The sequence below is a fragment of the Polypterus senegalus genome, chromosome 10 (genome assembly GCF_016835505.1).
Source record: "Polypterus senegalus isolate Bchr_013 chromosome 10, ASM1683550v1, whole genome shotgun sequence".
NCBI lineage: Eukaryota > Metazoa > Chordata > Cladistia > Polypteriformes > Polypteridae > Polypterus > Polypterus senegalus.
In genome coordinates, this window is record NC_053163.1 from 94003836 (window position 1) to 94031492 (window position 27657).

The 27657-nt window shown below is 36.7% G+C and overlaps 1 protein-coding gene across 2 annotated transcripts in view; it reads left to right on the top strand.

Annotated features, from left to right (window-relative positions):
- mbnl3 (muscleblind-like splicing regulator 3) overlaps nt 1–27657 on the top strand; it is a 183661-nt gene that overhangs the window by 137855 nt on the left and 18149 nt on the right. Inside the window, exons 6-7 of one of the 2 annotated variants that reach the window (XM_039766224.1) lie at nt 10711–10861; nt 19903–19938. In XM_039766224.1, the coding sequence (XP_039622158.1) occupies nt 10711–10861; nt 19903–19938 (187 nt within the window). The remainder of the gene's footprint in view (nt 1–10710; nt 10862–19902; nt 19939–27657) is intronic. The other variant, XM_039766225.1, reaches the window with a different exon arrangement.

A 27657-nucleotide genomic window follows, 5' to 3' on the forward strand; every position in this document is an offset into this window, starting at 1 on the left:
GGAAAACAAAGCATTAATATTGCAGTTGGTTTATGTACAAATACATAAGTAATGCTGCTTATCTACATTTAATATGAACACACTGGGTAGCCATCATTTCACAATTATGTATGCTCCAGAATCCAGTGCTGCAACTTTGTCTGATGTCATGTTGAGGTGTTCATATTCTTGCTTGCACCTTCAGCCATGTTTGGAAGCTTGCCGTGTTGTATTCAATATTTAATCTTGTGTTTTTGGCTTTGAGTTTTTTTTTTCTTCTCTGAAAGCAAACCAAATATGTGTAACCCTCACACAGATCACATGCCTTCTTATACGTAATGCATATATATTAAGTTTCGTTGAATTTTGTGATTGCTCTTATTTGAGCAAAGCTTGCTCCAGACCAGAATTCTAACTTTGCTTTATTTTTCCTGTGTAAACTATAGTTAGAATTAAGGGCAACTCAAAACAAATAAATGTACAAAATAATTAGCAGTGTGCTGAAAAATCACTTTACAAGTTCCATATTGTTTGTACTGCAGCTGCTGCAGGCACAGAACAGGAAGGGTGTGCAAAAGATAAACAAAAGTGCATTAACACACAGAACCAATTAAGACAGGGAAAACTCATGCTGCATTCCCCATCCCAGAATTAAACTTTCCCAAGCTATACACCCAATGCTAAAGCAGCCAGAAAATTCAGCTTCCTCAGGCTTTGTAGTAGTAACAGTAGTAGCAGTATTGGTAAAAGAAATGTCAGATGTAAAGAGTACAGTGAAATTTGTACTAGCACTGTGATTATTACAATATGGAAAGCAGGATTGCAAAGCTTTTACTTATCAATTAAATATTACAGGGTATTGTGTTCAGGTACTACTAACGGCAGTTAAATTAATTTCTTATTTAAAAAATATTTTGTTATGTCACACAATATAGATGTATTCTGCATGATACTCTGTTTTCACACATACGCTCTTGCTAGTCTCCTACCATTCACTCCATTTTAAAATAGAAACACAAAGTGGCACAGTGCTCTGTCTTTATAACTGCATACAGCAGCTTTCTACATTATTGCACTAATATAGGATTTGAACATCTCTGATGCAGTTTCAGAATTGGAGGTTGCTTTTAACTTTTTTTTTTTTTTAGATCAAAGTAAAAGTTGTATTCAGTTGCTAAACTGGTAGATATGTGCCTTATGTGTCATCACTGATAAAGTAAGCTCACTCTGTTGTTTTTTTATATACCTACTGTAAGTTAATTTATCTCACAATGATCATACTTACTGGCTTTATATTGCTGTTTCTAACCATACTTACATAAATCTCTTAGATGCCACATTAACACATTTAATTTATGCTGAAACAAAGCCAACAGATTTTATTAATTTAATAGTTACATTTAGTCTTGACTGTAATTATCCCTCTACTGGATGTTCATTTTTGATACACAAAAAATTATATGGCTGTTTTCCACATACGTGGTTGATTCACGGTTGTATTAGGTTGATTCGACTACAACAACATTTTTTAGATTTAAATACATAATCACTTTGCACACTATTTTGTCAAACATTGGTTACTTTGAATACTCTTAACTCAGGTAAAAACAGGTTGGCGGTAGGTTACTGTATGTGGGGCTGTTATTCAAAGCTGTTTCTTCTGTATTTTTGCAGTATGCATAATGTAAGATATTTTCAGCATCTCAGTAGTATATAAAACATATTAAAAGCTCTTCCTTTCAGAGTTCCTAGGATATGATTGGGAAAGGATCTTTCAATTAATATCTCTGAAAAGGAGTGGAAGGCAGCCATGCATAGAACACACTCTACCTCCATATTTTATGAGCAAAGCAGTCTGTCATTCAACTTAAAATTTTCCACAGATCACATTTAACTTATTTAAAATTGTCCAAAATGCAACCTATGAACCTTGCAATTTAGCTCTAGCCTCACTGGGCCACATGTTTTGGAAGTGCACTAAATTAACATTATTTTATACAAAAATCTTTGAATACCTATCAGACAGCCTTGGTGTCACAATAACCCCTAACCCATTAATAGATGTGTTTGATGTACTCCCAGATGGGCTTAAAGTGAAGAAATTGTAATCGTCTATACCACACTACAAGCATATAAACTTATTTTGCTTAACTGGAAGAATCCTAACCCACCTTTTATACGTAAAAGGGTAACTGATGTTCTGTACTCTCAGAAACTGGAAAAAATCAAGTTCTTGTGTAGATGATCTGTTGAAAACTTTGTTTAAATATGGCTAGATCTAATTAGTAAAATTTTAGACCAAGCATTTATATTGGGGAAAGAACATTCTCCCTTCTTTGTTGTTTTAAAAGATTTTCTCTTGCTGTTGACTTAGCTCTCTTTATATCTATACTAATAAAAGGCAAAGCACTCACTGACTGACTGACTCACTCACTTACTGACTCTCACTAATTCTCCAACTTCTCATGTAGGTAGAAGACTGAAATTTGGCAGGCTCATTCCTTACAGCTTACTTACAAAAGTTAGGCAGGTTTCATTTAGAAATTCTACGCGTAACGGTCATAACTGGAACCTACTTATGTACATATATACAGCCATAGCCAGCAGCTCGGTCGCCTTGTAAGGCAGAGTTGCGTCCCTCATCGTCACACCTCCCAAATTTGGCAGGCTCATTCCTTATAGCTTACTTACAAAATTTAGGCAGGTTTTATTTAGAAATTTTACACGTAACTGTCATAACTGGAACCTACTTATGTACATATATATATACGGCCATAGCCTGTAGCTTGGTCGCTGTGTGAGGCAGAGTTGCGTCCCTCTTTGTCACACCTCCCATGTAATTGAGTGCTTGCCCATATAAGGCCGTCCGTCAGCGGCAATCCAATAGAAACACTCTGCCGCTAAATATTCGCGGGTGAAGAACTGTGCTTATACAAACGAAGATGAGATGGTCAGGATGGTGTTTGGCACTAACTCAGCGAAAGTGCAAGAGAAACTTTTAAGTGCTGGGTCTTAGCTAACATTAAATAAAGCCGTGGACATCGCACGAGATAGCACAAGCACAGCTGTGAACCTTTGATGCATGTACTCCGAGCGGCTCACATGAACTGACTGTGAACGCAGTACACAGAGAACAAGGAAGAGCTCCAAAAAGTGCTGAACAAAAAACGCATTACACAATTGAGAAGGCAGCAAAAGAATATGAAGCGAGTGACGCATACAAGCATATTCATAAGTGCAGCTACTGCGGAAACAAAGCACGTTGTTAACCGCAAGTTTAAATTAAGTTTATAAACACGCTGCCGCTGGCGTTTGTCATGCCTACGACGAATATGATATTCGCGAGATACAAGTTTAATGAGAAGACGCGGGGTATAAACGAGACTTTGGATCACTTTGTAACGGAGTTAAAATTGCTGTAACGGAGTTAAAATTGCTGGTGAAGTACTGTGCTTATGCAAACGAATAGTAAAGCAAGGTGTAAAGCTTAACTTTAAATTAAGTTCATAGACACGCTGCCGCTGGCATTTGTCATGCCTAAGATGAATACGATATTTGCGAGATACAAGTTTACTGAGAAGATGCAGGGTATAAATGTGACTATTGATCACTGTGTAACTGAGTTAAAATTGCTGGTGAAGGACTATGCTTATGCAAATGAAGATGAGATGGTCAGAGATAGAATAGTGTTTGGCACAAACTCAGCAAAAGTGTGAGAGAAACTTTTAAGTGCCCAGTCTGAGCTAACATTAAATAATTGCTGGTGAAGGACTGTGCTTATGCAAAAGAATAGGAAAGCAAGGTGTAAAACTTAACTTTAAATTAAGTTCATAGACACGCTGGCGTTTGTCATGCCTAAGACGAATACGATATTCGCGAGATACAAGTTTAATGGGAGGACGAGTTTAATGGGAGGACGTGTTTGGCACAAACTCTGCAAAGTGCGACAGAATCTTTTAAGTGCCGGGTCTGAGCTAACATTAAATAATTGCTGGTGAAGGAGTGTGCTTATGCAAACAAATAGAAAGCAAATGTTATGTTATTTTTAAAATGTTTCCTTTCCTTTTTCATAACTTCTTTAACACACTTCTACTCCGCTGCGAAGCGCGGGTATTTTTCTAGTACTGCATATGACATGGCCTTTTTGACATTAACATTTTCTTGGCTTTTCAAATAGAATTTCATTTTTGACATTAACATTTTTCCTAATTTTCAAATTGAATTTCAAAAATATTTTTTGTGTTTAATATGTTCTTTTTTGTTAACTTTTATCATTATTTGGTTTGTGTTTAATTTTGACAAGAATAGTCTTCCATACTAAAGAACACCTACTAATATGCCATTATAACAGCATGCCACAAGCAACTTCAGAGCAGCTGGGCTCCCCATTACAAAGCAGCAAAAAATCATTAAATTTCTTTTTGTTAAAATATATCCATATACCCTTAAAAGGCTAGCGTCCTTCAACATCTGTAATAAGATGCTACAGATTTTCTATCAGACAGTTGTGGCAAGCGCCCTCTTCTACACGGTGGTGTGCTGGGGAGGTAGCATAAAGAAGAGGGACGCCTCACGCCTGTACAAACTGTTGAGGAAGACAGGCTCTATCGTAGGTACGGAGCTGGACAGTTTGACATCTGTGGCAGAGCAACGGGCGCTGAGCAGACACCTGTCAATCATGGAAAATCCACTGAACAGTATCATCTCCAGACAGAGGAGCAGCTTCAGCGACAGACAGCTGTCATTGTCCTGCTCCACTGACAGACTGAGGAGATCGTTCCTCCCCCACACTATGCGACTCTTCAGTTCCACCCAGGAGGGGGTAAACATTAACATTATACAAAGTTATTGTATGTTTAACCTGCATTTTTATCACTCTTTAATTTAATATTGTTTTTTATCAGTATGCTGCTGCTGCTGGAGTATGTGAATTTCCCCTTGGGATGGATGGATGGATGGATGGATGGATGGATAGATAGATAGATAGATAGATAGATAGATAGATAGATAGAGTATCTATCTATCTATCTATCTATCTAACTGTGGAACCGGCCCTGGACACAGACAGACGGACATCGTTCATTCACCCAACACACATTTATTTCCACAAAACTATTTACAATATTTACAGTGTTCAGTGCACAAACCCAGTGCCTCCCGCACCGATCCCCCAAAAGTCCAGGCCTTTCAGACAGTCCCAAGTGCCTTTCTTCTGGCCGTCTCCAGTCCTGTCTCCAGCTCCGTCCTCTTCCACCCGACTTCCGCTCTCGACTGTTGGGAGGCGGCCCCTTTTATAGCACCCCGGATGAGCTCCAGCTGCTTCCCAGCATTCCTCCATGGACACGCTGTGGCTGAAGTGCCGGCTGTGCACCCGGGAAGTGCCGGCTGTGCACCCGGAAGCCCTCCGGGTGCCCCATTCTTCTTCCTCCCAGCACTTCTGGGTGTGGTGGAAGTGCTGGGCTCCAGGGTTCTTCAGGCACCGGGGTGCCGCCTGGCAGTGGCCACGGGCCCCTACAGGGTTGGGCTTCCAAGCCCCCTACCCGAGGCCACCAACAAAACCAGGGCGGTCGCCCCCTCATGGTCGGGAGGAGTTACCAACCCTCCTCTGGTCCCCTCAGGCATCCCGGCTGGGCTCCACCCTCAGCCGCATGCCACACTATCTATCTATCTATCTATCTATCTATCTATCTATCTATCTATCTATCTATCTATCTATTAGTGTAAACACCTTAGGAAAACTGGTTGAAATTAACAGTGTGGGAATATCAAAAAAAACTGAAGAACTTTGCATAGTTTTATTATTGTGATTTGAAAAACTGATTGTATGAAACTTTTACTTAGCATTAAAATGTTCTTTGAATCGTTTATAGCATACTAGCTGAAATACCCAGCCTGCCCAGTGTTTTTTTTTTTAAATGTTTGAGAAAAACATAATAAAAAAACACAACTTTAAATATAAAAATAAATTAACAAGCAATAAAGACTCACTAATATCCTTGTCTTGCGGTCTTGTATGTATGTTATCATCCAGTTGATGCTCGGAACTGGCCAGCTTCATTTAATTTCAAAAGCAACAAGGGGGTGGTGGTGCTCAAACATAAAGAATGCTGGCAGTCGTCTGCTATATACAGTACTAACTGTGTAAGCCCGTCTTTTTAAAAGCACGGGATCCTACAAAGTATTGAAATCGTCAGAACTACACTGGGCATTTCCCTGCTATGAGGATTCATGTTCCCAATGTGCTGGTATTGTTTGTGCATTAGCAGCTAAGCGACTGACTTTCTTAGGATGTTTCCTTTTGCCAGTGTGCTGGCCTCACTTGCATATCCTCAGAGCTGGAGCCCTCACCCGACTCTACGTCTCACTTCCGGGCTGGACAGACACACACACTTGCACGCATAGACCTCTATTTAATTTCAGAAGCAACAGGGGCACAGTGGTGCTCAAACATAAAGAATGCTGGCAGTCACCTCCAGTTCGCCCTCTGGTGGTCGTTCTGAGTGTCAACGGAATGACAATATACACACAAGACCGTTAAGATCACCCCCCCACCCTACCAAGAAGGGGGTGGGTTAGGGCTGATTTCACACTACAGTATTTTTAGTCGACCATTGAGAAACATTAGTACCAAGTTTCATGAAAATCACCCTAGCCGTTCAAACGTGATGCTGGAACATACATACATACACATTGACTTTTACAGTATATACATATATATAGACTAGCAAAATAGCCGCACTTCGCAGCGGAGAAGTAGTGTGTTAAAGAAGTAATGAAAAAGAAAAGGAAACATTTTGAAAATAACGTAACATGATTGTCAATGTAATTGTTTTGTCACTGTTGTGAGTGATGAGTGTTGCTGTCATATATACTGTATATGTATATATATATATATATATATATATATATATACACACACACATAATATACATACATATATACACAATACATCCACATATATATATATACATATATATATATCTACATATACATACAGACACATATATACACACAAATACATATATATACATACACACACATATATATATATAAACATATATATACATACATATCTACATATACACACACACACACACACATATATATATATATATATATATATATATATATACACACATATATACAGTGTTTGGGGTGCGAGCAACTGTTGCTGGGGGTGCCAGAATCCATGAAGAAAGAAAAATGAAAACATTATTTGTACAAAATCTTAATTTATTTATCCATTCCTAAATAATTAAATGGGCAGGCTATTTTGTATCAGTGCAATACGCTGCTTGTTAAAACGGATGACTCCCGCTCTCACACGCAAGTCTGCGTGGATATTATGAACTATCGTATCTGTTCAAGTTCTATTTAAATTTTAAATAGAAGGAATTTTTATTTAGTCAACAGAATATTATTCCGGAATAAATCAACTCAAACCTAAAATAACTATATATTTTGCTCTCCATAAAAATATATCCTGTCTAAATTATACAAGTTAGAAATAAAGTAAACGTTAAAAGAACAAACATTCAAATTTCTTTACTCTTATGTAATTTTATATAAAAATAAACTTAAATTTTAAATATCCCAAAAGATTTTGCTCTCCATAAAAATATATCCTGTCAAAATTATACAAATTCAAATATGAACATGGTGCATAACAAAACCTGGAAATATAAATAAAATTTGTTCTTTTCAGCAATAACAAATCAAATCATTCAGTTGTCTTTGCTCTTATGTCATTTTATCAGATTTGGACGCCTGGCATCTTTTTTGGCAACAAGTTCGTTTATGTTTGGTGTGAGGTTCTGTGTTGTGGAGATTCTCAGGATGGACTGCAGGTGCTCATCAGTGAGGCGACTCCTGTGTGCTGTTTTGTTAGTCTTCATGACTGAGAAGAGCTTCTCACACAGATATGTGCTACCAAACATGCACAAGGTTCGAGCCGCATGTAGACGGAGCTGGAGCATTTCTGCGGGAATGGAGTGAATAAACTGTGCGGGCCCTGCAGTATTGTACTTTGCCTTCAGTGTGCCATTACACTGCAGCTCAATCACCTCCATCTGAATCTGCACAGGTGCAGTTTCCACATCGACAGCAAATGGGTTGCGAAACAACTCTTTTTTTGTTCTTCAAAGTCACCAAAGCGCCGTGTGAACTCAGTGCGCAGTGCGCCAGTTTATCAGCAAAGTGCGATTTGGGAACACTGTTGTGCCGATTTGGTTCAACATTACTTGGCAACAGGGAAAGTGGGGCAAGTTGCACTGGTGCATTTGTGTCTCCCATAAAAGTAGCTTCACTTGAAATCACTTTGTGATTTTGCACGGTAAAAACGTCTGCTGAAGTGTCAGATTCTTCTTTAACTCTTCTGCTTTCTGTATCTTGTGCATTGCATTCAGGTCTTTCAGGTTATCTTGATGTTTTGTCTCATAGTGCCGTCTTAGATTAAATTCTGTAATTACAGCCACATTAGCTCCACAAATGAGACACACGGGTTTACCGGCAATGTCAGTAAACATATACTCAGCCTCCCATCGGTTTTTAAAGGCTCTATGTTCAGAATCACCTTTTTTCTTCGGCATCGTGTGGGCTAGCTTCACAATAACTTGCAGCATCATAAGCTAGACTTGATTAACGCGGTAAGTGTTCGGCAAGGCAGCTGAAGCGCTGCATTATGGGATCTGTAGTTTATGTGTTACCAGCGCTTCATATCCTCAGGCCATTAATAACAATAATACAGTATATAAAATGATCTCGTGGGCTGGATATAATTACACGCCGGGCCGGATGTGGCTCGTGGGCCTTGAGTATGACACATATGGACTAAATAGAACTTGAAAAGAAATATTTTTTCAATGTGATCGCAATTCAGATCGAGTTGACGCACTACAGTACATCGAGCCAGCGTGCTATTGTGGTTTTGCCTGTGTGCCTCAATAAGTTACCCTCCCTCGCTCTTACTTTTTACCGCTCATCTAATGAATACACTGAGTATGGCTTTACCAAAACAATCATTGATCGCTAATAAAGTATCCATTATTCATAAAGCTTCAATTGGTGATCTGTCTTTCTGCTAACCGCATATTTTTCATACTTGTCAAACCAAGGGGATGCAAGGCTAAAATGAATCGAGAAGCGCGCGTACATACTTAGTGCATCCCCTCTCGGGAATCGAACTTCAGAAGTCAGCGCTAGAGGCGAAGCCTCTACTATTGCGCCACGGCGTGTGGTTTGTCTATTTGAGCGTAGCAGTGCAATTTGGTTTTTGTTCAGCACTCTTTGGAACTGTTGCTTTTTGTCTGCGCACTGCGTCAGTTCACGTGAGCCACTGAATATGTCACTCGCTCGCTTCTAATTGTTTCGCTGCCTTCTTAATTATATAATGCATGTTTTCTTCAGCGCTTTTTGTAGCTCTTCCTGGTTTTCTACGTACTGCGTAATTACGTGAGAGGTGTGATGATGTCACACGAAACTCCGCCCCCCACGGCTTTCGAGCTCAACTCAATTACAGTAAATGGAGAAAAATAGCTTCTAGTTATGACCATTATGCGTAGAATTTCGAAATAAAACCTGCCCAACTTTTGTAAGAAAGTTGTAAGGAATGAGCCTGCCAAATTTCAGCCTTCTACCTACACGGGAAGTTGGAGAATTAGTGATGAGTCAGTGAGTCAGTCAGTCAGTGAGGGCTTTGCCTTTTATTAGTATAGATGATATTGCATATACAGTAGTTCAAATGTCCCATCAACTGCAAATAAACATTTTGATAGTGTAAAAATTTAATTTTATGTTGTACAATCTACATATAAATTTTCATGTGCATTTGTGCTAGTCTTCTACCAATTTGTTAATCATTATTAACTTTATGAATTGTTTATCCTTAATAAAAAGAAAACAGCAGCACAATAAGCAGTGCCATAAAGACACATTGTAATATTCTGCATTTTAAGGGAAAAATAATGCACAGATATCAATATCTTTCCAAAAGGTTAATATTAAAGGTTCAAACCAATAAGTGCAAACAGTGGGCACCTGAGAACATGACAGGCTTTCATTATTTCGTACATGAAATCACACACACACACACACAACCATATATACATATATCTATTTTTATACAGTATATATATGTGTGTATGTCTATATATTTATTTGATTGCAATTATGTTTTATTGTTAGGGCCATAAAGTAGGTCAGTGGTTAGCTCAGGTTTAAATTCTGGCTAAAAGATTTCGTGTTTTATCTTGGCTTTGTGGGTTTTCCCTCAGGTACTCCAGTTTCCTCCTGAATCCCAAAGATTGTAAGGGTGAATGATGACTGAAAATTGGCCAGGATCCAATAAGAGTCTATGATTTTACTTAATGTAATAGTTTAATTTTTGCCTTCCTCCCATTACCACTGGTATGAGCTTTGGCTCCCTGCCAGCTTTACTTTCCATAAGCAATCTCAAAAAAATGGATATTTGCATATAATCGTTAAATGACTGTTAACATCAATGATTATTTAAATAGTTACATCTCCATCAAGCATATTTTAACAGTTCAAAACCGTTAAGGAGTTCTTAGTTATTTCAGAAAAATATTTTAATATATTTATTTATTTAAAGTTTTATATATTTTTGCTTGTAATGTTTACCATGTGATCAATAACATTTTTTTCCTATTAAGCAGAAAGGCCTTAAAAGTCGACAATTTATGAATGTACTGAAATTCTGCACTTTCCATACAGGCTCTCCCTCCAGGGGCTCTTCAACCATTACCAAAGAGGCCAGCGCTTGAAAAAGCCAATGGTGCCACAACGATGTTTAACCCCAGCATGTTCCACTACCAGCAGGCTCTGGCCAACATGCAGCTGCAGCAGCCAACTTTCATACCAACCGGTGAGTATTACGTTTTAGAGCTTAAAATTTTGCTCTTTGTCTTTATGTTAAGATAATATTTTTAGTCCTATTCTGTAAATGACTTAAACATATAATGATGTTAGAAGTTATGCAGCTCTTGTTGTTGGGGTGAAATTTCAACTTTTTTAGCTGAAGTAACAGTTTTCAAATGAAAATAATATAGGAAACAAATAGTATAACATCAACAACCATAATACAACAATAACTGCGAACATCAGCAAAACTCATCTTTCAGTCCTTTAGTATCTTGTTTGACCACCAATTTGTAGCCAATATTGCTTATCATCTCTTGTGCACAGAGCCAAAAAACCTCTGGATCTTCAGTTGCTGAATATTAATGCCATTCCCGCAGAAGGGCCCAATGAAGTTACAGTAGCAGGCAGAGGGTTACATCTTGGGGATTGTTATGACACTATGAGAGAAAGCAGGCCATAGCAGCACCAATACACAAACATTCCTTGGGTCAATTGTGAACACAGCAGGACTGGGTGTGGTTAGAAGGTCTAAAACATTTTTTTTTGTGAAAGTACACAAGCTATAAATACTCTTTTCTCATTTCCGAAAATGTTTAGATATATATATTTATATGTTTAGATATATATATATATATATATATATATATATATATATATATATATATATATATATATATATATATATATACACATATATATAAATACCTTCTACTTAATTATACATTGTGATACACAGCACACAAGGGCGGGTGTCCTGACTGGGATGGGACAAGGTTCCTTATCTAGATGGGTGGCCAACTTTTCAGAAGCACAAGAAGCAAGGCAAGGATCATCCAGCGTATGCCGGGAGACAGGCACCAGATACCAATGTGGAAGTGGGTACACTGCCGTCCCATCAGGGTTGAACCAAGGAACAGTACCTAGCTGGGAGGCCAGTGTGCTGGAAGGGCATGGGGAGACAACATGTCAGGACTACATGCTCCTGTGATATGCTAGGTGGCAGCATCCCTGAGTGACTCTACTTGTACAGGCACCTGCAAGACATGCTGGAAACTGTATTTGTGAAATTAAACCTTATTTATTATACTGGGACTTGTGTCATGGTGGTTGTGGTTAGGGTTAGTTTGTTGCAATGCTCCCTATTGCTCACAACACATTTACAGAAAGAAACAGCATTTCCTCTTGCAACCACAGAATTATCCAAAGAATCAAAATGAATTGCTATCTATCAAAATATAGTATTTGCTCAAGGCATGCTGCTCCCACCTCTCTATCAGCTGCCACGTGTAAACCCCAAAACTTATCAGTGGCAGGATTCAAACACTGCTGGATTAGACAGCACCTGTTTTAGCATACTGAGCTAAAGAGAGCGCTTTTTCTTAGCCAGCTGCCAACAAGGCTTCGGACCTTACAAGTAGAAAAGTCATTTTCAGCTGCTGAATCTTTCAGCCTGCCACAGGGAAAGATATAGAAATCTGGACATTGTACCACAAACAACTGAACAGCACTTTTTCCACTCCCTTCTCTCACTCTTAGTTCTGGCCTGACTGTTCTACCCGGAAACTGAGTGTTTGCCAATGCTTGCCTTCCCACTCTGTACTCATGTTCATAATTGTACTGATGTGTCCTTATACCACCCAAATTTACTTCCAATGCTAAACTTATATCCAGGATTGTGGATGCCTCTAGTAAATCCATGATGCCATCTCTCAAGGGCTGCTTTCTGGTGATTTCGGGTTTACTTGCACCTTGAATCCAAAGAATTTATTAAATGGCTAAGTCTCAGAAGCAGCTAACTAGCTACCAGCTCTCTTAGTAGAGCAGCATATTCCCAAATGTTGACTTCTGGGACCATGTTTACTTTACCGGCCAGGAGTTGTTACCACCACTTGTGTTTCCAAGTTGACCTCATTTTGACTCTGGTCAGAAGAGCAGACATTTCAAACAATAGATGGATGTCTACCACTTTCTATTATGTGTCTTCACCACTCACATTAACTATCATTTTAAGGCAGTTAGTACACTTAGGTATGGAGCATTTTTCTAATGATGCCTTTCTCTTTGATAACTCCGTGCCAGCCCAGTACAGCCTCACTGCATATTCTTTTTGTAGGAATAGCATATAAATGGAAGGTTCTTTAAATTTTTAATTATTTCCACACTGCTATTCAAAGATTTAATATTTATCTACTGATTATTTATTAAATCATGTTTTTTAGTATATAGTTGCACAAAATAGTAATTTGTAAAATGGACTGCAGCTTTAAAAAAAAAGCAGATCTAATTTCTGCTTGAATATGTGTATTTATATCTGATGTTTAGGTGAAGTTGCAAAATGGCATTTTCAATTTTAGGGGCAGACACATTGTTATTGTTTGTAGTAGTCTACTTTGCTACTAGCTTTGCAGACTTGGTAATCCAGGTATGCTTTCTGGTAACCCAGTTTTATATAGGGGTTGGGGAACACTGCCAACTTTTTACAGCAATATTTATTTATATGAAATGTGCATCTTCTACCACAATATATAAACGCCTCCAGCTTCTTGGGAATAAAAAAATTTAGTAAATAGATCATTTTTAAAGGATTGTGTAATTTTGGTACAAGTTTATTTCAATATATACTAACATATCTCTCTATTATAAAACAAAATCTTAAGACAAGACTATTGCCAAGAGTTTTTTTCAAGTCCCGTCCTCCTCTCAACCATTTGAATGCTTTTGTCAGACACAGTTCCTGTGCTCTCAGCTCTTATAAATTTTAAAGTTTTCCTCACTTTAAGTTCCCAATAAAAGAAGACTTATTATGTCCAAATCTTATTGAAGAATTTCATCCCAAAGGGTTATCGACAGAAGAAATGAGTACATGGGCAATCCTAGTACCGAGAAATGATGAAGTCAAACGAATTAATGTGAAAATTGTTGATCTTTTACTCGGCAAACTGGTTCAGTGCGTATCAAGAGACTATGCTGAAACAGTTGGTGTTGATAGTGCAGAAGATGAAAACATCAACTTACAATATCCCGTAGAATATGTACAACCGTTAAAACCGTCCAGTCTCCCACTGGCCGAATTGCTGTTGAAAGAACGTTATTGCGTAATATATGTATGTGTGATGGGCCATGCAATAGGACATGATTAGTTGTATTCAAAATTGGTTGAACAATTCTGACATGTAAAATTTTAACAGGCAACAAGAAAGGTAATGTAGTACATCTTCCGCAGATAACATTAGACACAAAAGGAGATCTTGATATGCCCTTCGTATTAAAATGTCTACAGTTTCCCGTTGGAATAGCTTTTGCTATAACAATTAACAAATCACAAGCACAAACATTCGAAAAAGTCAGTTTAATTAATAGAGAGAAAAAAGTATATTCTATATGTCATGATGTAACTCCAAACACGGAATCAAAATTGAATGCGATATTGACGAAAAGTTAATTCCAAATATTGTTTTTACTGAAGTTTTACAGTAAAAGTGTAAGTTTAAAAAGTATTGTGTTAATTTTAAAGCCAAACAGATACCTGTAATGCAATATGAAACATAAATTTCTTTCAATTTATTAAGTTTTACTATTTTTTACTATGGTTAATTATTCGCTGTAGTGTAAAATAGTTAGGTCTATTTTGCATATGTAACAATTCCCATGAAAATAACAATCTGTTTAAATTGTACCTCTGTTTCCCCATACACCAGCGGCAGAGCTGCAAAGTGACTGGTGCATAGCACCCGTCCAGGGATTGGCTAAAGAAGCGAGCAGAGGGCAGAGCCCCCTAGTTTTATCAAAAATAAACTAACACTAAATTAATATTGTGTTCGCAAATTTTGTTTTCAGACCACAATATATGTGTCAAAAATATCCCCACTTTGACATTTAGCATTATTCTAAGACGTAATATGCTCTTTAGAGTGTCATATACCTTGAGTTTATGTATTGTACAGCAGTATCAAACTTGGCTCCACTTGGACTGAGTTTTTAAAAAGGTTGCCATTGTTTTCCCCATTCAACAGGACCTCATATTAGTATAAGTGAGGTATAGGCCTCAAGAAGCATGTTCACACTCTGCAGTGTTAAGGCTAATAGTATGAAGCATATTCAGAACCACCAATATACCAGAAAAGGAGATTTTATTTTCTGTTATAGGCCCCAGAGCACATATCGGTTTAAAGCAAGTAATCTTATTTTTCATGAGATTCCTCTCATGTCCTTTCTTTGACTGCATAAGGAAAGATTAATTTGTACTGCGTTACAGCACTCTGATTTCAGAAGGTTAACGGACATTTCCTAAGGCTGAACAGTAAAGTGGAATGGCATGTGTAGACTTTTGCTTTTTTTAATTAATATTAAAGTATGCATTCATTCTTACCTTATTTATATAGAGGTAAACAACGGTAAGATACAATTAACTTTTGATATTCTTCCTCTCACTGTACCATGTTTAAAAGCTAATGCTTTTGTTTCTGTTGCTTGCGGTGCAGTGTATTGCTTTCTAGTTGGTGTGTATGTGACAGTTGTTACAGCACTCTGGTGAACTGTAAGCAGTTGCCTTTAAAGTGACAAAATCTTACATGAAGTTGGGTCTTATGTTTATCAGATTGTTTTTAGTTAGGAAAATATCACAAGGACCAAAGATCAGAAACATTCAGCAGTCCACCAGGTCTATAGTTTGGTTTTTTAAAAATTGGTAAAAAAAAAAAACAATTTGTAATCCCTGGCATCCAAACTGCAATTTGTCCACCCCTGCATTTTCAATTTATTTTTAATCAATTACTGAATGTATGCTTACTAAGCATTTTTGAGTGCAAACAGCATTTATTTATTATAATAATACTTTAAAAAATAGAACTGTGCCTTCTTTTGTGATAGTAATCTGTCATTTGTCTTGTTTCTCCAGTTTTCAATACAAGTTATTTTCCTCCACACATTAAAGACTTAGTGCTAATAAACACGCACACTACTGCATGTTTTGTTTGTAATGTCGTAAATAGTATAATTCTAAAAAAATACCTTAAGGTAATGCTCTTTAAAAATAACAATTTACATACATATTGCTCAAACTTTTATTTGTAATTTTGCCAGTAACAAAAGAATAATTTTTCATTTATACAAAATACAATGCTACCACATGACCAATAGTGATGTTGCATGTGATGTAGCTTATGAGCTAAGAATTCAAAATATCTTTGAAAAGATTTAGTTAGATGGGGACCAGATATTGGGATTTTGAAATAGATTTTTAGATTTCAGTTTGGCACACAGGTTTTTTTTTAGGCATCAGATTCTGATTCGCACACTCAATGACTACTGCCTAGGTAGTTTACTTACAGTCATTTTCCTGACTAAATAATTCTTTATATGTGTTTATAAATATAAATCTGTTATTTTATTACACTCCTCACATTTATGTAATATATTGGAATAATTATTCTTAAATTAATCTACACCTGCTACAGTCAAACTTGTGACACAGAAATAGCTGCTGCAGAGCAAAACTCCCTGCAGTTTGTTTCCCAGTCTGTTAGTCAGAAAACATTTATAGATCTCATTGACAAATCTTTTTATTTAGAGACGAAGCGCAGATACCAAATTGAAGGTAGCTTGGCCAAAAGTAAAGTGGTGGTGTGATGTCACAATCCAGCCACTGAGGTGTGCACACAACCTTGTAAGCTCTAAAATGTTATGTTTATGACATTGACTGGGAAAGTCTTCAGAAGGATAAAAAATAAACAGACATTAAATAAACCAAACAAAATCATTTAAGTTCTGACAGATCCTTCAATTTAAGATATGCACTCTAAACATGCCTGTCAGGATTGTCAGGATAAAACTAATCAAATTGATGAACTAAAGCAGGTGCATAAACATCCTTACTTGAGAATCGGCCATTCCACTGTAGCAACATCAAGTAAATAGGTACTAAATTATAGCTCTAATACAGTGTAAATATAAAACTTTCTTAAATTTCTTTCTAGTTTACAATCAACCAAAGCAAGATAGATGGATATATTATGTAACTGGAAGGATGTGACAGTGTCTAAATTACCGGACCTATCTGTTTAATGGTCTTAAAAAGTCCAGTAAATGTCTGAGATACTTTCTGAAGTTGGATGTCCAGCTACAGGTTTTGAGTCTTCCTTCATTTCCTGAGGAATCATTAGATTTCTTAATCAAACACCTAATTTTCCCACCTACAGTGTCTTGCCAAACATTTAATCTCACTACAGATTAAATTTGAAGATTTAGATTGAATGCAGTAATTGAGATTTTTCTCCAGTTCCTTTATTATCCCTCATTTATTGCAACCTTGGAATGGTTTGAAACTTTAAAGATAACCAGCTAGCCACTACTACATACAGGTTTAATTTGCTTTACCTAAACTGCCAATCTGCTATACATTATTGTACTTTGGTGTAACAAACCAGATGAGCTGTCATATAAGATCAGACACTGTAAAATGTTAAGGTTTTTTTTACAACCATTGCAAATATACACAATGAAAACATGAAACAGGTATACAGAAATAAGTAAGTATAAAAATAAACAAAACATAATTCAAACAAATGTCTCCTATCAGTCTCTAGGTTAAATAGAAAATGACAATACTGGTTAAACATAATTCAAACAAATGTCTCCTATCAGTCTCTAGGTTAAATAGAAAATGACAATACTGGCTTAACTGATGATGGAAGAAGTATTGCACTTAACACCACATTGGGTCCAGATTTATCTTGTCCTAAATTTAAATTTCCCTCCCAGGTTTGAAAGGAGCACAAGAGACAAAGAAAAAGATTTGGGGTTCCACCCCATATATTAATGATAGTATCTCAAAAAAGACTTGATGGGAGCAGAGTAGTCTCAAACTACTGCGTCTAAGACAGGACTAACTGCGGAAGGCAAATGGCTGGTTTTATAGGTGGTGGGAAGTAAGAGGAGGATCCAACAGAGAACAAGCGGAAGTGAGGTCAGTAGGGCGTGGTCTGGAGATGGAAGTGGAACTTGGTTGGGGTTTAAGTGGTCTTTCCTTCTGGTTATCTACAGAGGAAGGAGAAGAGACATTAGTGCACTTCTTCAACCGCTAACCCCACATTTTACCCTTAGTTAAGCCCATTGACTGCCTCCTATTTATTTAAACTGAGTAACAGAACCAATTTAAGCATGCACAGTAGCAAGAAAACCGTCCATGTAAACCAGCATAGTATAAGCGCAGATGACTTTATTAAAAATGCAACAAGATAAAATAAGCATATGAATTAAGTACAAGGAATATAAAAATGCAAACATATTCTAAACATACCCCGACACATGTAACTGTAGATCCTGACACCAGTGACAGTCAGTGAGTACAAACTGGGACAACCAAAACATAGGCCTGTGGAGAATCAGAGAACTGGCAAGATAGATAATGTGCTACAAAAGACTGCATGTATGTACAGTATGCAGTGTATACATACATATTTACAAATAGTACAGTATTTGAAAGAAGTACAGAATGAAAACCTCTTTTTGACCAAATGTAACAGTGTTAAAACACATTTTTGCTGAATTTTACACCTATCTATAATTTTTTAGCCTGCATATTCTGTTATGGGATAATGAGAAGCTGAAGCCTATCTCAAGAATATCCATCATAGAGATGACACACATTATCACTAATAAATGACCTATGTGCATTCACATTAATATGCACCTTGAGGATGTGGATAACGGAAAACTGTTATGAAACATACAGACTACATGCGAATAATGGTACGGCGGTCATATAAACCAGTGTTAAAGAATCTGTGAAGCAGCAATGATAAATATTGAGCCAACATATTACCCTATATTTTACATGTCAGATAAGTTTTCAGATTACAAGTTGAGTGCACAAACTTTAGAATAAGCATTCTAATGAAACCTTGATTCGTTAGAAGTTAAAATAATCTTATTTTGATAAATAAACTGTTAAGTAGATTATTTTGTTCAAAATCGAAAAGATACTATAAATATAGTGAAAACAGAATGTATTACCAGGTATTTTAGACTTAACTAAACATACATTTCATGGTCAAGTTGGGGTAAATTTCTGCAACTACTGCACAGCATTTCTGCATTTACAAATTCAATTCGTAGACAGATAGAAGGTTTATAGCATATTTTCAAATAAGCCACTTGGTAAATTTTATTTTATCACATCGTTTTATCTATTGGTTGAGTCTTCTTTTTTAAAATGTATTTTTAATGTTGCCTTATTACACTTTGGTATTAACTTTTTTACTTTAATTACACATACCTGACCATTGTATTAAAGTTATTATTTTTAATAATGTTGCTCATAACCCATTAGTAAAAAAAACAAAAGTTTATAAAACATTTTATTGGGAATTTTGATATTGTTATTAGCTTGTCAAAAGTTTTGTCTCAGGTAGAATTTACAAATGGATATATTTAATTGGTGTTTGTGTCATTGAAATGTGCTTTAAATAAATGCATCATATTTATGCTTCCTAATTAATAAATGTATTGTACCTTGTGAAATAGGCTGAATATCTTTTAAAGGGATATACACTTCCAGCAGTTTGATAAATCGTTCTTTTATTTTTGTTTGACTGGTCTATAAATCGTATCCTTTGTTGTGTTATATGCAATAGATAACTCTTCTTGTGACTTAAACAATGTATATATAGTATTAAACTTTCATCTAAGGAAATGCACATATGATTTTGAGAAATTAATGAAAATGTATCTGAATGTGTTGAACATGAAAGGTATATGTAGCATAACAGGAATTATTCTTTTTAAAGGTTTAAATAATACCTATATTGAAAAATTAATTTTTATTGGTTTTGATAAGCTTGGTATCAAAAAAAATCAACATATTAACTTGTTTTTATCATTTAGAGCTTAAAAAGAATGCTTTTTGTGTACGTAATTTTAGGTTTTGAATTTTGAATTTATTTATGGTTTTAGTGTTGAAATATAATTTTTATACAATACCCACTAACACCTATCTTTTTTGTTCTTTGATATCCATCTTTCCTGCCTCACTGCATGATGTTGCAGGGTCTATTCTGTGCATGACTCCCACAGCAGGCGTTGGTAGGTGTCCCTTCTTTAAAATAAGCTCACCAAGGGAAAGGGAATGGGAGGGTGCTGCTGAACATTTTATTTCTGGCTTTGCAGATAAGTCCTGCATTTCAAGATGAAAATGTTCGTAGCCTAAACCTCATTTTAGTTATATTTATCACTATCTTTTTCATAATGTATCTTAAACTATACTGCAATTGTCATTTTATTGTTGAAACACTGATAAAGGTTTGATGTGATTTATATTCCAATGGTTAGGTTTCAGTGAAGTTGTTTTTTAGAGGATGTTTTTATATTATATGATACTGATAAATAGACTGTAGATATTGAGCTAAAATATTTTACACATTTCTTAATACTTATATTTAATTAAATATAAACTAATGGTGTGAAAACACAAGTATGAATATTTTTACTTGTTAATATTATTTCAAAAAGCATTCTTCATAGAAAGTTTCTAGTAGTTATGTTTTGCAGAGATGAAATTGTGAGTTGTCTACCAACAGCTCCCTCAAATTAGAGTGTAGCTGTGATATCTGATATGTGATTTCTTAACATAGTACGTACACTCACCGGACATTTTATTATGCACACCTTGGTAGTACTGGGTCGGACCCCATTTTGCCTTCAGAACTGTCGTAATTCTTTGTGGCATAGATTCAAAATGTGCTGGAAACATTCCTTAGGAATTTTGCTCCATATGGACATGATAGCATCACACAGTTACTGCAGATCTTTCAGCTGATTATCCATGATGCAAATCTCCTGTTCCACCTCATCCCAAAGGTGCTCTATTGGACTGAGATCTGGTGACTGTGGAGGCCATTTGAGTATAGTGACCTCATTGTCATGTTCAAGGAACCAATATGAGATAATTTGAGCTTTGTGACATGATGCATTATTCTGCTGGAAGTAGACATCGGAAGATAGGTACACTGTGGTCATAAAGGGATGGACTTGATTAGCAACAATACTCAGGTAGACTATTGCACTTAAACATTGCTCAGTTGATACTAAGGGGCCCAAAGTGTGCCAAGAAAATACCCCCAACACCATTATACCACCACCACCTGGCCGAACCATTGAAACAAGGCACAATAGATCAGTGCTTTCACATAGTTGATGCCAAATTATGACCCTACCACCCAAATGTAACAGCAGAAATCAAAACTCATCGAAAGAGGTAACTTTTTTCCAATCTTTTATTGTCCAAATTTGGTGAGTCTGTGCAAATATTACCCACAGTTGCCTGTTTGTAGCTGACAGGACTGGCACTCTGTGTTGTCTCCTGCTGCTATAGCCCATCTGCTTCAAGGGTCAATGTGTTGTGTATTAAAAAATGCTCTTCTACATAAATCTTTTGTATTATTTGAGATATCTGTGATCTGTGGCTATTTGAGATACTGTTGCCTTTCTATCAGCTCAAACCAGTCTAGCCATTTTCTGACCTCTGGCATCAACAAGGCATTTTCACCCAGAGAACTGCCACTCACTGGATATTTTCCCTTTTTCTGACACTTCTTTGTAAACCCTAGAGATGGATGTGCATGGAAATCAAAGTAGTAGAAATACTCAAACCAGCTTGTCTTATATCAATAACCATGCCTTATTCAAAGTCACTTAAATCACCTTTCTTCCCCATTCTGATGCTTGGTTTCAGCTTCATCAGGAAGTCTTGACAATGTCAACATTCCTAAATGCTTTGAGTTGCTGCTATGTGATTGGCTGATTAGATATTTGCATTAACAAGCAGTTGAGCAGGTAAACCAAATGAAGTGGCTGACAAGTGTAGATGTGCCAGTTTAAAAATATCTTGTTATGGTCAGTTATTTAATTGTTTTTACTCCTGCTTTTATCAATAGTATGTGTATACCTTGTGTGGCAGTTGCTTCCCATGTTGAGATACATAATTATTTCATTTAAAAGCTTTCAACTTGTCGTCTGTGACAGGTTGTGTGTAGCACCCATGTTGTTTTGTGTATGCTCTATGAAGGAGCTAATGCTTTTTATATTTTATGACTGCTTGCATTGTGTTTTTGTGTAGATTTTAGAAAATAAACATATGTCTCTTGTTAAATTATAAAACTGTGATATTTTGTCATATTATCTATACTGATAAAAGGCAAAGCCCTCACTCACTCACTCACTCACCACTAATTCTCTAACTTCCCGTGTAGATAGAAGGCTGAAATTTGGCAGGCTTATTCCTTACAGCTTACTTACAAAAGTTAAGCAGGTTTCATTTCGAAATTCTACACGTAACGGTCATAATGGTCGATAACGGTCGACAACGTCCGCCATGTTGAACTTTCTTATTTATGGCCCCATCTTCACGAAATTTGGTAGGCAGCTTCCCTGCGCTAAACGAAACCAATGTACGTACTTATTTCGGTGGTATGACGCCACTGTCAGCCGCCATATTGAACTTTCCAACGTCACTAATTCTCCAACTCCCGTGTAGGTAGAAGGCTGAAATTTGGCAGGCTCATTCCTTACAGCTTACTTCCAAAAGTTAAGCAGGTTTCATTTTGAAATTCTACGTGTAACAGTCATAACGGTTGACAACGTTCGCCATGTTGAACTTTCTTATTTATGGCCCCATCTTCACGAAATTTGGTAGGTGGCTTACCTGCGCTAACCAAAACTGGTGTACGTACTTATTTCAGTGGTATGATGCCACTGTCGGCTGCCATATTGAAGTTTCCAATGTCACTAATTCTCCAACTTCCTGTGTAGGTAGAAGGCAGAAATTTGGCATGCTCATTCCTTAAAGCTTACTTACAAAAGTACCGATGTACGTACTTATTTCGGTGGTATGACGCCACTGTCAGCCGCCATATTGAACTTTCCAATGTCACTAATTCTCCAACTTCCCGTGTAGGTAGAGGGCTGAAATTTGGTACTTATTTCGGTGGTATGACGCCACTGTCGGCCGCCATATTGAACTTTTCAACGGTCTTTGTTACTTATGGGCCCATCTTCAAGAAATTTGATATGCGGTTTCCCAACGCTAACTGAATCCAACTTACATACATATATACGTCCATAGCCTGCAGCTATATATAAGGCCATCCATCGCTCCAGTCTCTACATTCCCTTCCTTGCTTCGCCACAGGATTCACGTCTCCCTGCTGATAACTACAGCCTTTTTATTTAATCCACGGCTTCTCCGCTGTTTTATTGTTCATTTATTATGATTATAGTTATTGTGTAGGTATTTTAGACTTACTTTACATTGTTCAGGTACCCATTTCCTTTATCATTCCAACCGTAACCCCATTAACATGTCTATCGAGGTGATCACCATTGATCAAAGAACTGTCTCTTACAGGCAAATGCCTAGAGATGGTGCCTGCCTTTTCCATTCTCTGTGTTACATATTGCACGGCCATATCAGGCTCACTCTTGATATCCGGAGGAACATTGTGTCTTATGTATTGAATGACTGGGACAGGTTCAAGGTGTGGACTGATGATGGTACAGGAGATAATTATACTACACAGGAGCACTAGCAGAGTGAAATGCTTAAGCCCTTCACCTATGGTTCTGCATGTGAGTTGATGGCTGCCGCTGAATTGTTCGGTTGTCACTTTCAAGTGTACCGAAATGGGCAAATATTTTACACCTTTCGACAACCGCCAATGCATCTTAAACATCTTAGATTCACAGGTGACGATTTGAGTAGTGGACACTTTGATGTTTATGAATGTTTAAACTCTCAAAAGCTGGATGTGAAGTTATTGATGAAACCGGTTGTATACTTGCAACGCTTGACAGATGCCGAATGTCTCTTCAACACAAGTCCTACAAATACTGTTGTAATTGAAATAAACCATGAAACTCAAACCGATTATGATAGCAGCAATCCAAGCTGTGAGATTTGAAACAAGATTACTGTTCACATGGCCAACTGTACGTTGCATGCTCAAGAGTAAGCTCAGCGCACAGCTTGGTCATATTACAACCGGAGGGCCGAAATCACAATGTGGTATACAAAGAGATCCTTAACAAATTATTATTGGTATATTTTCCCTCAGTTTAAAAAGGTTTAATTTTCTTCTTAATAAAAATTTTAAGGCAGTAGTTCACCGCTGCGAAGCGTGGGTATTTTGCTAGTACATTAATACAACCATTACTTAATACAACAATAATTTTGAAACTATAAATATTTTGCATAATATTCAACAAACATATATTTACAATAGCATCTGTTTTATGAGTAGCAGGGTACTACATAAGAAATCATAAGAATTTGAAAGTATGATTATGTTACTCTTCTCTATTACTCCTTTAAGTTCTGACTAATTTTTGATTTTTACAAAATCCTAATTTTAATAGGCAGCTATGAATAATTTTGTAACATTTACCTAGCTGAACATACATTTTTAATGGCCATAGGCCAGTCTAGACTTTGCGATGATAATCTATACCCTAATTACCTTATAATTTGAAGAATACATATTTGTAGGTACTGCAGGCTAAATAATCTTGAGGTACTGAGATTCTAAACTATAACATCAATATGAGTTTTAACTATTTTACCAATGTATGATTTTTTTTGTCTTTGTCCACTCAGCCCTGTGAGTAATGCAGTAATGTACTGTAAGGTATACAAATAGTTTTTTTTTTGTAAAGATATATTTTTTAATTCCACTCCGTTCCAAGATTTAGCTAAATGTATACTATTTAGAAAAATTATAAACTTAAATTTTTTCAAAGCAAGAATGTAAAAAAAAAAAAAAATCAAAATACAGTGATCCCTCGCTATATCGCGCTTCGACTTTCGCGGCTTCACCCCATCATGGATTTTAAATGTAAGCATATCTAAATATATATCACAGATTTTTCGCTGGTTCACGGATTTCTGCGGACAGTATGTCTTTTAATTTATGGTACATGCTTCCTCACTTTGTTTGCCCTGTTGATTTCATACAAGGGATGCTATTGGCGAATGGCTTAGAAGCTACCCAATCAGAGCGTGTATTACATATTAAATAAAACTCCTCAATGATATACGATGTGCTTCACGCGGGGTGCTTGATTGTTTGCTTTTTTCTGTCTCTCTCACTCTCTCTGCTTGACGGAGGGGGTGTCAGCAGAGGGGCTGTTTGCACAGAGGCTGTTTGCCTAGAGGATACGGACGCTCCTCTACAAAGTGCCGCTTTATGCTTCGGCATACTTAAAAGCACAAAAGCACGTATTGATTTTTTGATTGTTTGCTTTACTCTCGTGCTCTCTCTCGCTCTCTCTCTGACATTCTCTGCCCCTGACGTTTACTTCTTTGAAGAGGAAGATATGTTTGCATTCTTTTAATTGTGAGAAGAAATGTCATCTTTGTCTTGTCATGGAGCACAGTTTAAACTTTTGACTAATGGGTGTTATTTCATGTCTAGGGGGCTCTAATAATGTTAACAGTGTGGGAGAGTTTATAAGGGCTTAAAATATATAAAAATAACCATACAAACATATGGTTTCTACTTCGCAGATTTTCATCTATCGCGGGGGGTTCTGGAACGCAACCCCCGCGATCGAGGAGGGATTACTGTTAATGGTTCTGTATACCTGAAAGGTGGATGTTAAGTACTAGTCCAGAGTAATGCATTCCTGCTGGAGTCACAGTGGTTTATTGGACCCAATCTAGCAGTTTAGCAATTTGCAGTTCAGGATGAAATTTTAGTACAGTAGGCAAGTTAGGTTGTCTCCGTACATGGATGGAGTGAAACATCCATTTATTGAATCATTTATTGATTAAAAAGAATACAGTGGTTTATCTCAAGCGACTTATAACTGAGTCAATTAAAGCACTACAACAAATGTCAAAGAAAGCCTGACCTTAATGAATAAATCAGTTTTGGAGGCAAAAATGTTCAAACATATTGACTTATATCTTGCACACATATTATAAGAATGCATTTCCGTATCATACTTCCATTTGCTGGACCCACTTTTCCTGAGCCGGGTTGAGGGACAGATAAAACCTACCCCAGCAAGCATCAGGTGCAAGGCAGAAACAATATTTATAATTCTACTGTTAAATTTTGAATGACGTGGTATTTCAGGAACACTCGTAAAGCTCACTCATTCTTTACCTATATAAGTCGTTATCGTTTTCATTATTTACTAAGATTGATTGTTTTGGGAAATCTATCCTAATTTAACAATCAAACCTAAGCTCATGTCACTGAGTAATAATAACTGGTGGCTTTTGCTCGCTTCGCTCGTTTGGCCTTTGGCCTTTGGTTTTCCAGATGCACACTTTTAAGATTTTTTTTTTCTTTGAATTGTTGCTATTTCATTAGTTTCACTTTTATTTCAGAAACTTCTGTAAAAACAATATACTGAATCTTTTAAATGAAGTGAGTGAGACATGTGTTTAATGACTTTGTACCATAATTCAGGATAGGTTTCTCTGTTTGGAATTTCAGCACAGTCAAAGCGATCTATATCATCAGCAGTTAATAATTTATTTTGTAAAGTAACCAATAAATGCATGTGAGGTAAACCACGTTTTTGAAATTCTCTGACTTAAACTTCAAAGCCTTACAATATTTACATACTTCTGACATATCACCTGTGTCCATATATTCGATCTCTATTCGCCTTTTCGTTATTTCTCCGAGTAATAATTTCTCTTTGTTTGCACTAATGCGATGTTTACATAATTTTTTTGACACTGTCGTTTTTTTCTGCTTTCATATTCTGTATCTTGCCCTGCATGTGTTTCGCGCATAAGTTTGTTTTGAGTCTTTTGAATTCCAGGTTTAATTATCTCTAACCTGCTCTGCATGTGTTTGGCTCCCTTGTTTTTTAACCTCTTTATTACATTTTACTTTGTTTTCTGCTCTTGTCTTTTATTTCTGACCTTGCTTTGTCCTGCTTTTTTTTCAGTGACACCTGGTCCATGGTGATTATTTCCCCTTTTTCGAGTAATCATTTACATTTGTTTGCGCTACTGCGATTTTTACTTTCTTTTTTTATACTTTCTAATTTTCCTACATTCATATTCTTTAACTTTCTCCACATGTATATAGCGCCAACATTTGTGAACGTCTTTATGAAGTTCTACTTTGTCTTTTACTCTGTCTTTTAATTCTGAGCCTGATTGGACGTGCTTTGTTTCAATTCTACTTGTTACGGGCTGATAATTACTTTCCTTATTTTCTGAATTTGCACCTAGATTATTTTTTCTTTATTTCTCTTTTTTCTCTCCAAAGCTTTTGAGTGTCTTTTCTCCACGCCGCTTTCTTCTTCACTTAGTCGTCGACGTTTCATTTATAACGTATTGTTCTTATACGCTTTATATGTGCTGAGACCCAGGATCCGTGTGTACTCAAATTCTTCACACGACTGAATGTTTTGCTGCCCGTTGTCTTATTTGATATTGATTGTAAGTAGGACATGTCTTGCAAGAATCTCATGTTCTTCGTCATCATGAGACAGTCCTGGGTCAATCTGTTGGCTCAATGTCTCATGTTTAAGGTCCCCCCCGCGAGATGGCCAATTTAAGGTCCCTGCGAGACGCTATGTGGCCATTCTTTTCTTCTTGCGGGTCTTTTAAGTGTCTTCCATGATCTTAACGTGAAGATCACATCTCGTTGCCCTAGTGTTTCTTGCCAAGATTTTTTTTTATAATAGATAATAATAAATGTATTTATGTAGTGCCTTTCCCATTTACAAAGTGTTTCACAAATAAGTCAAAGGAATAAAATAGGAATAAAAGTGAAGATGACA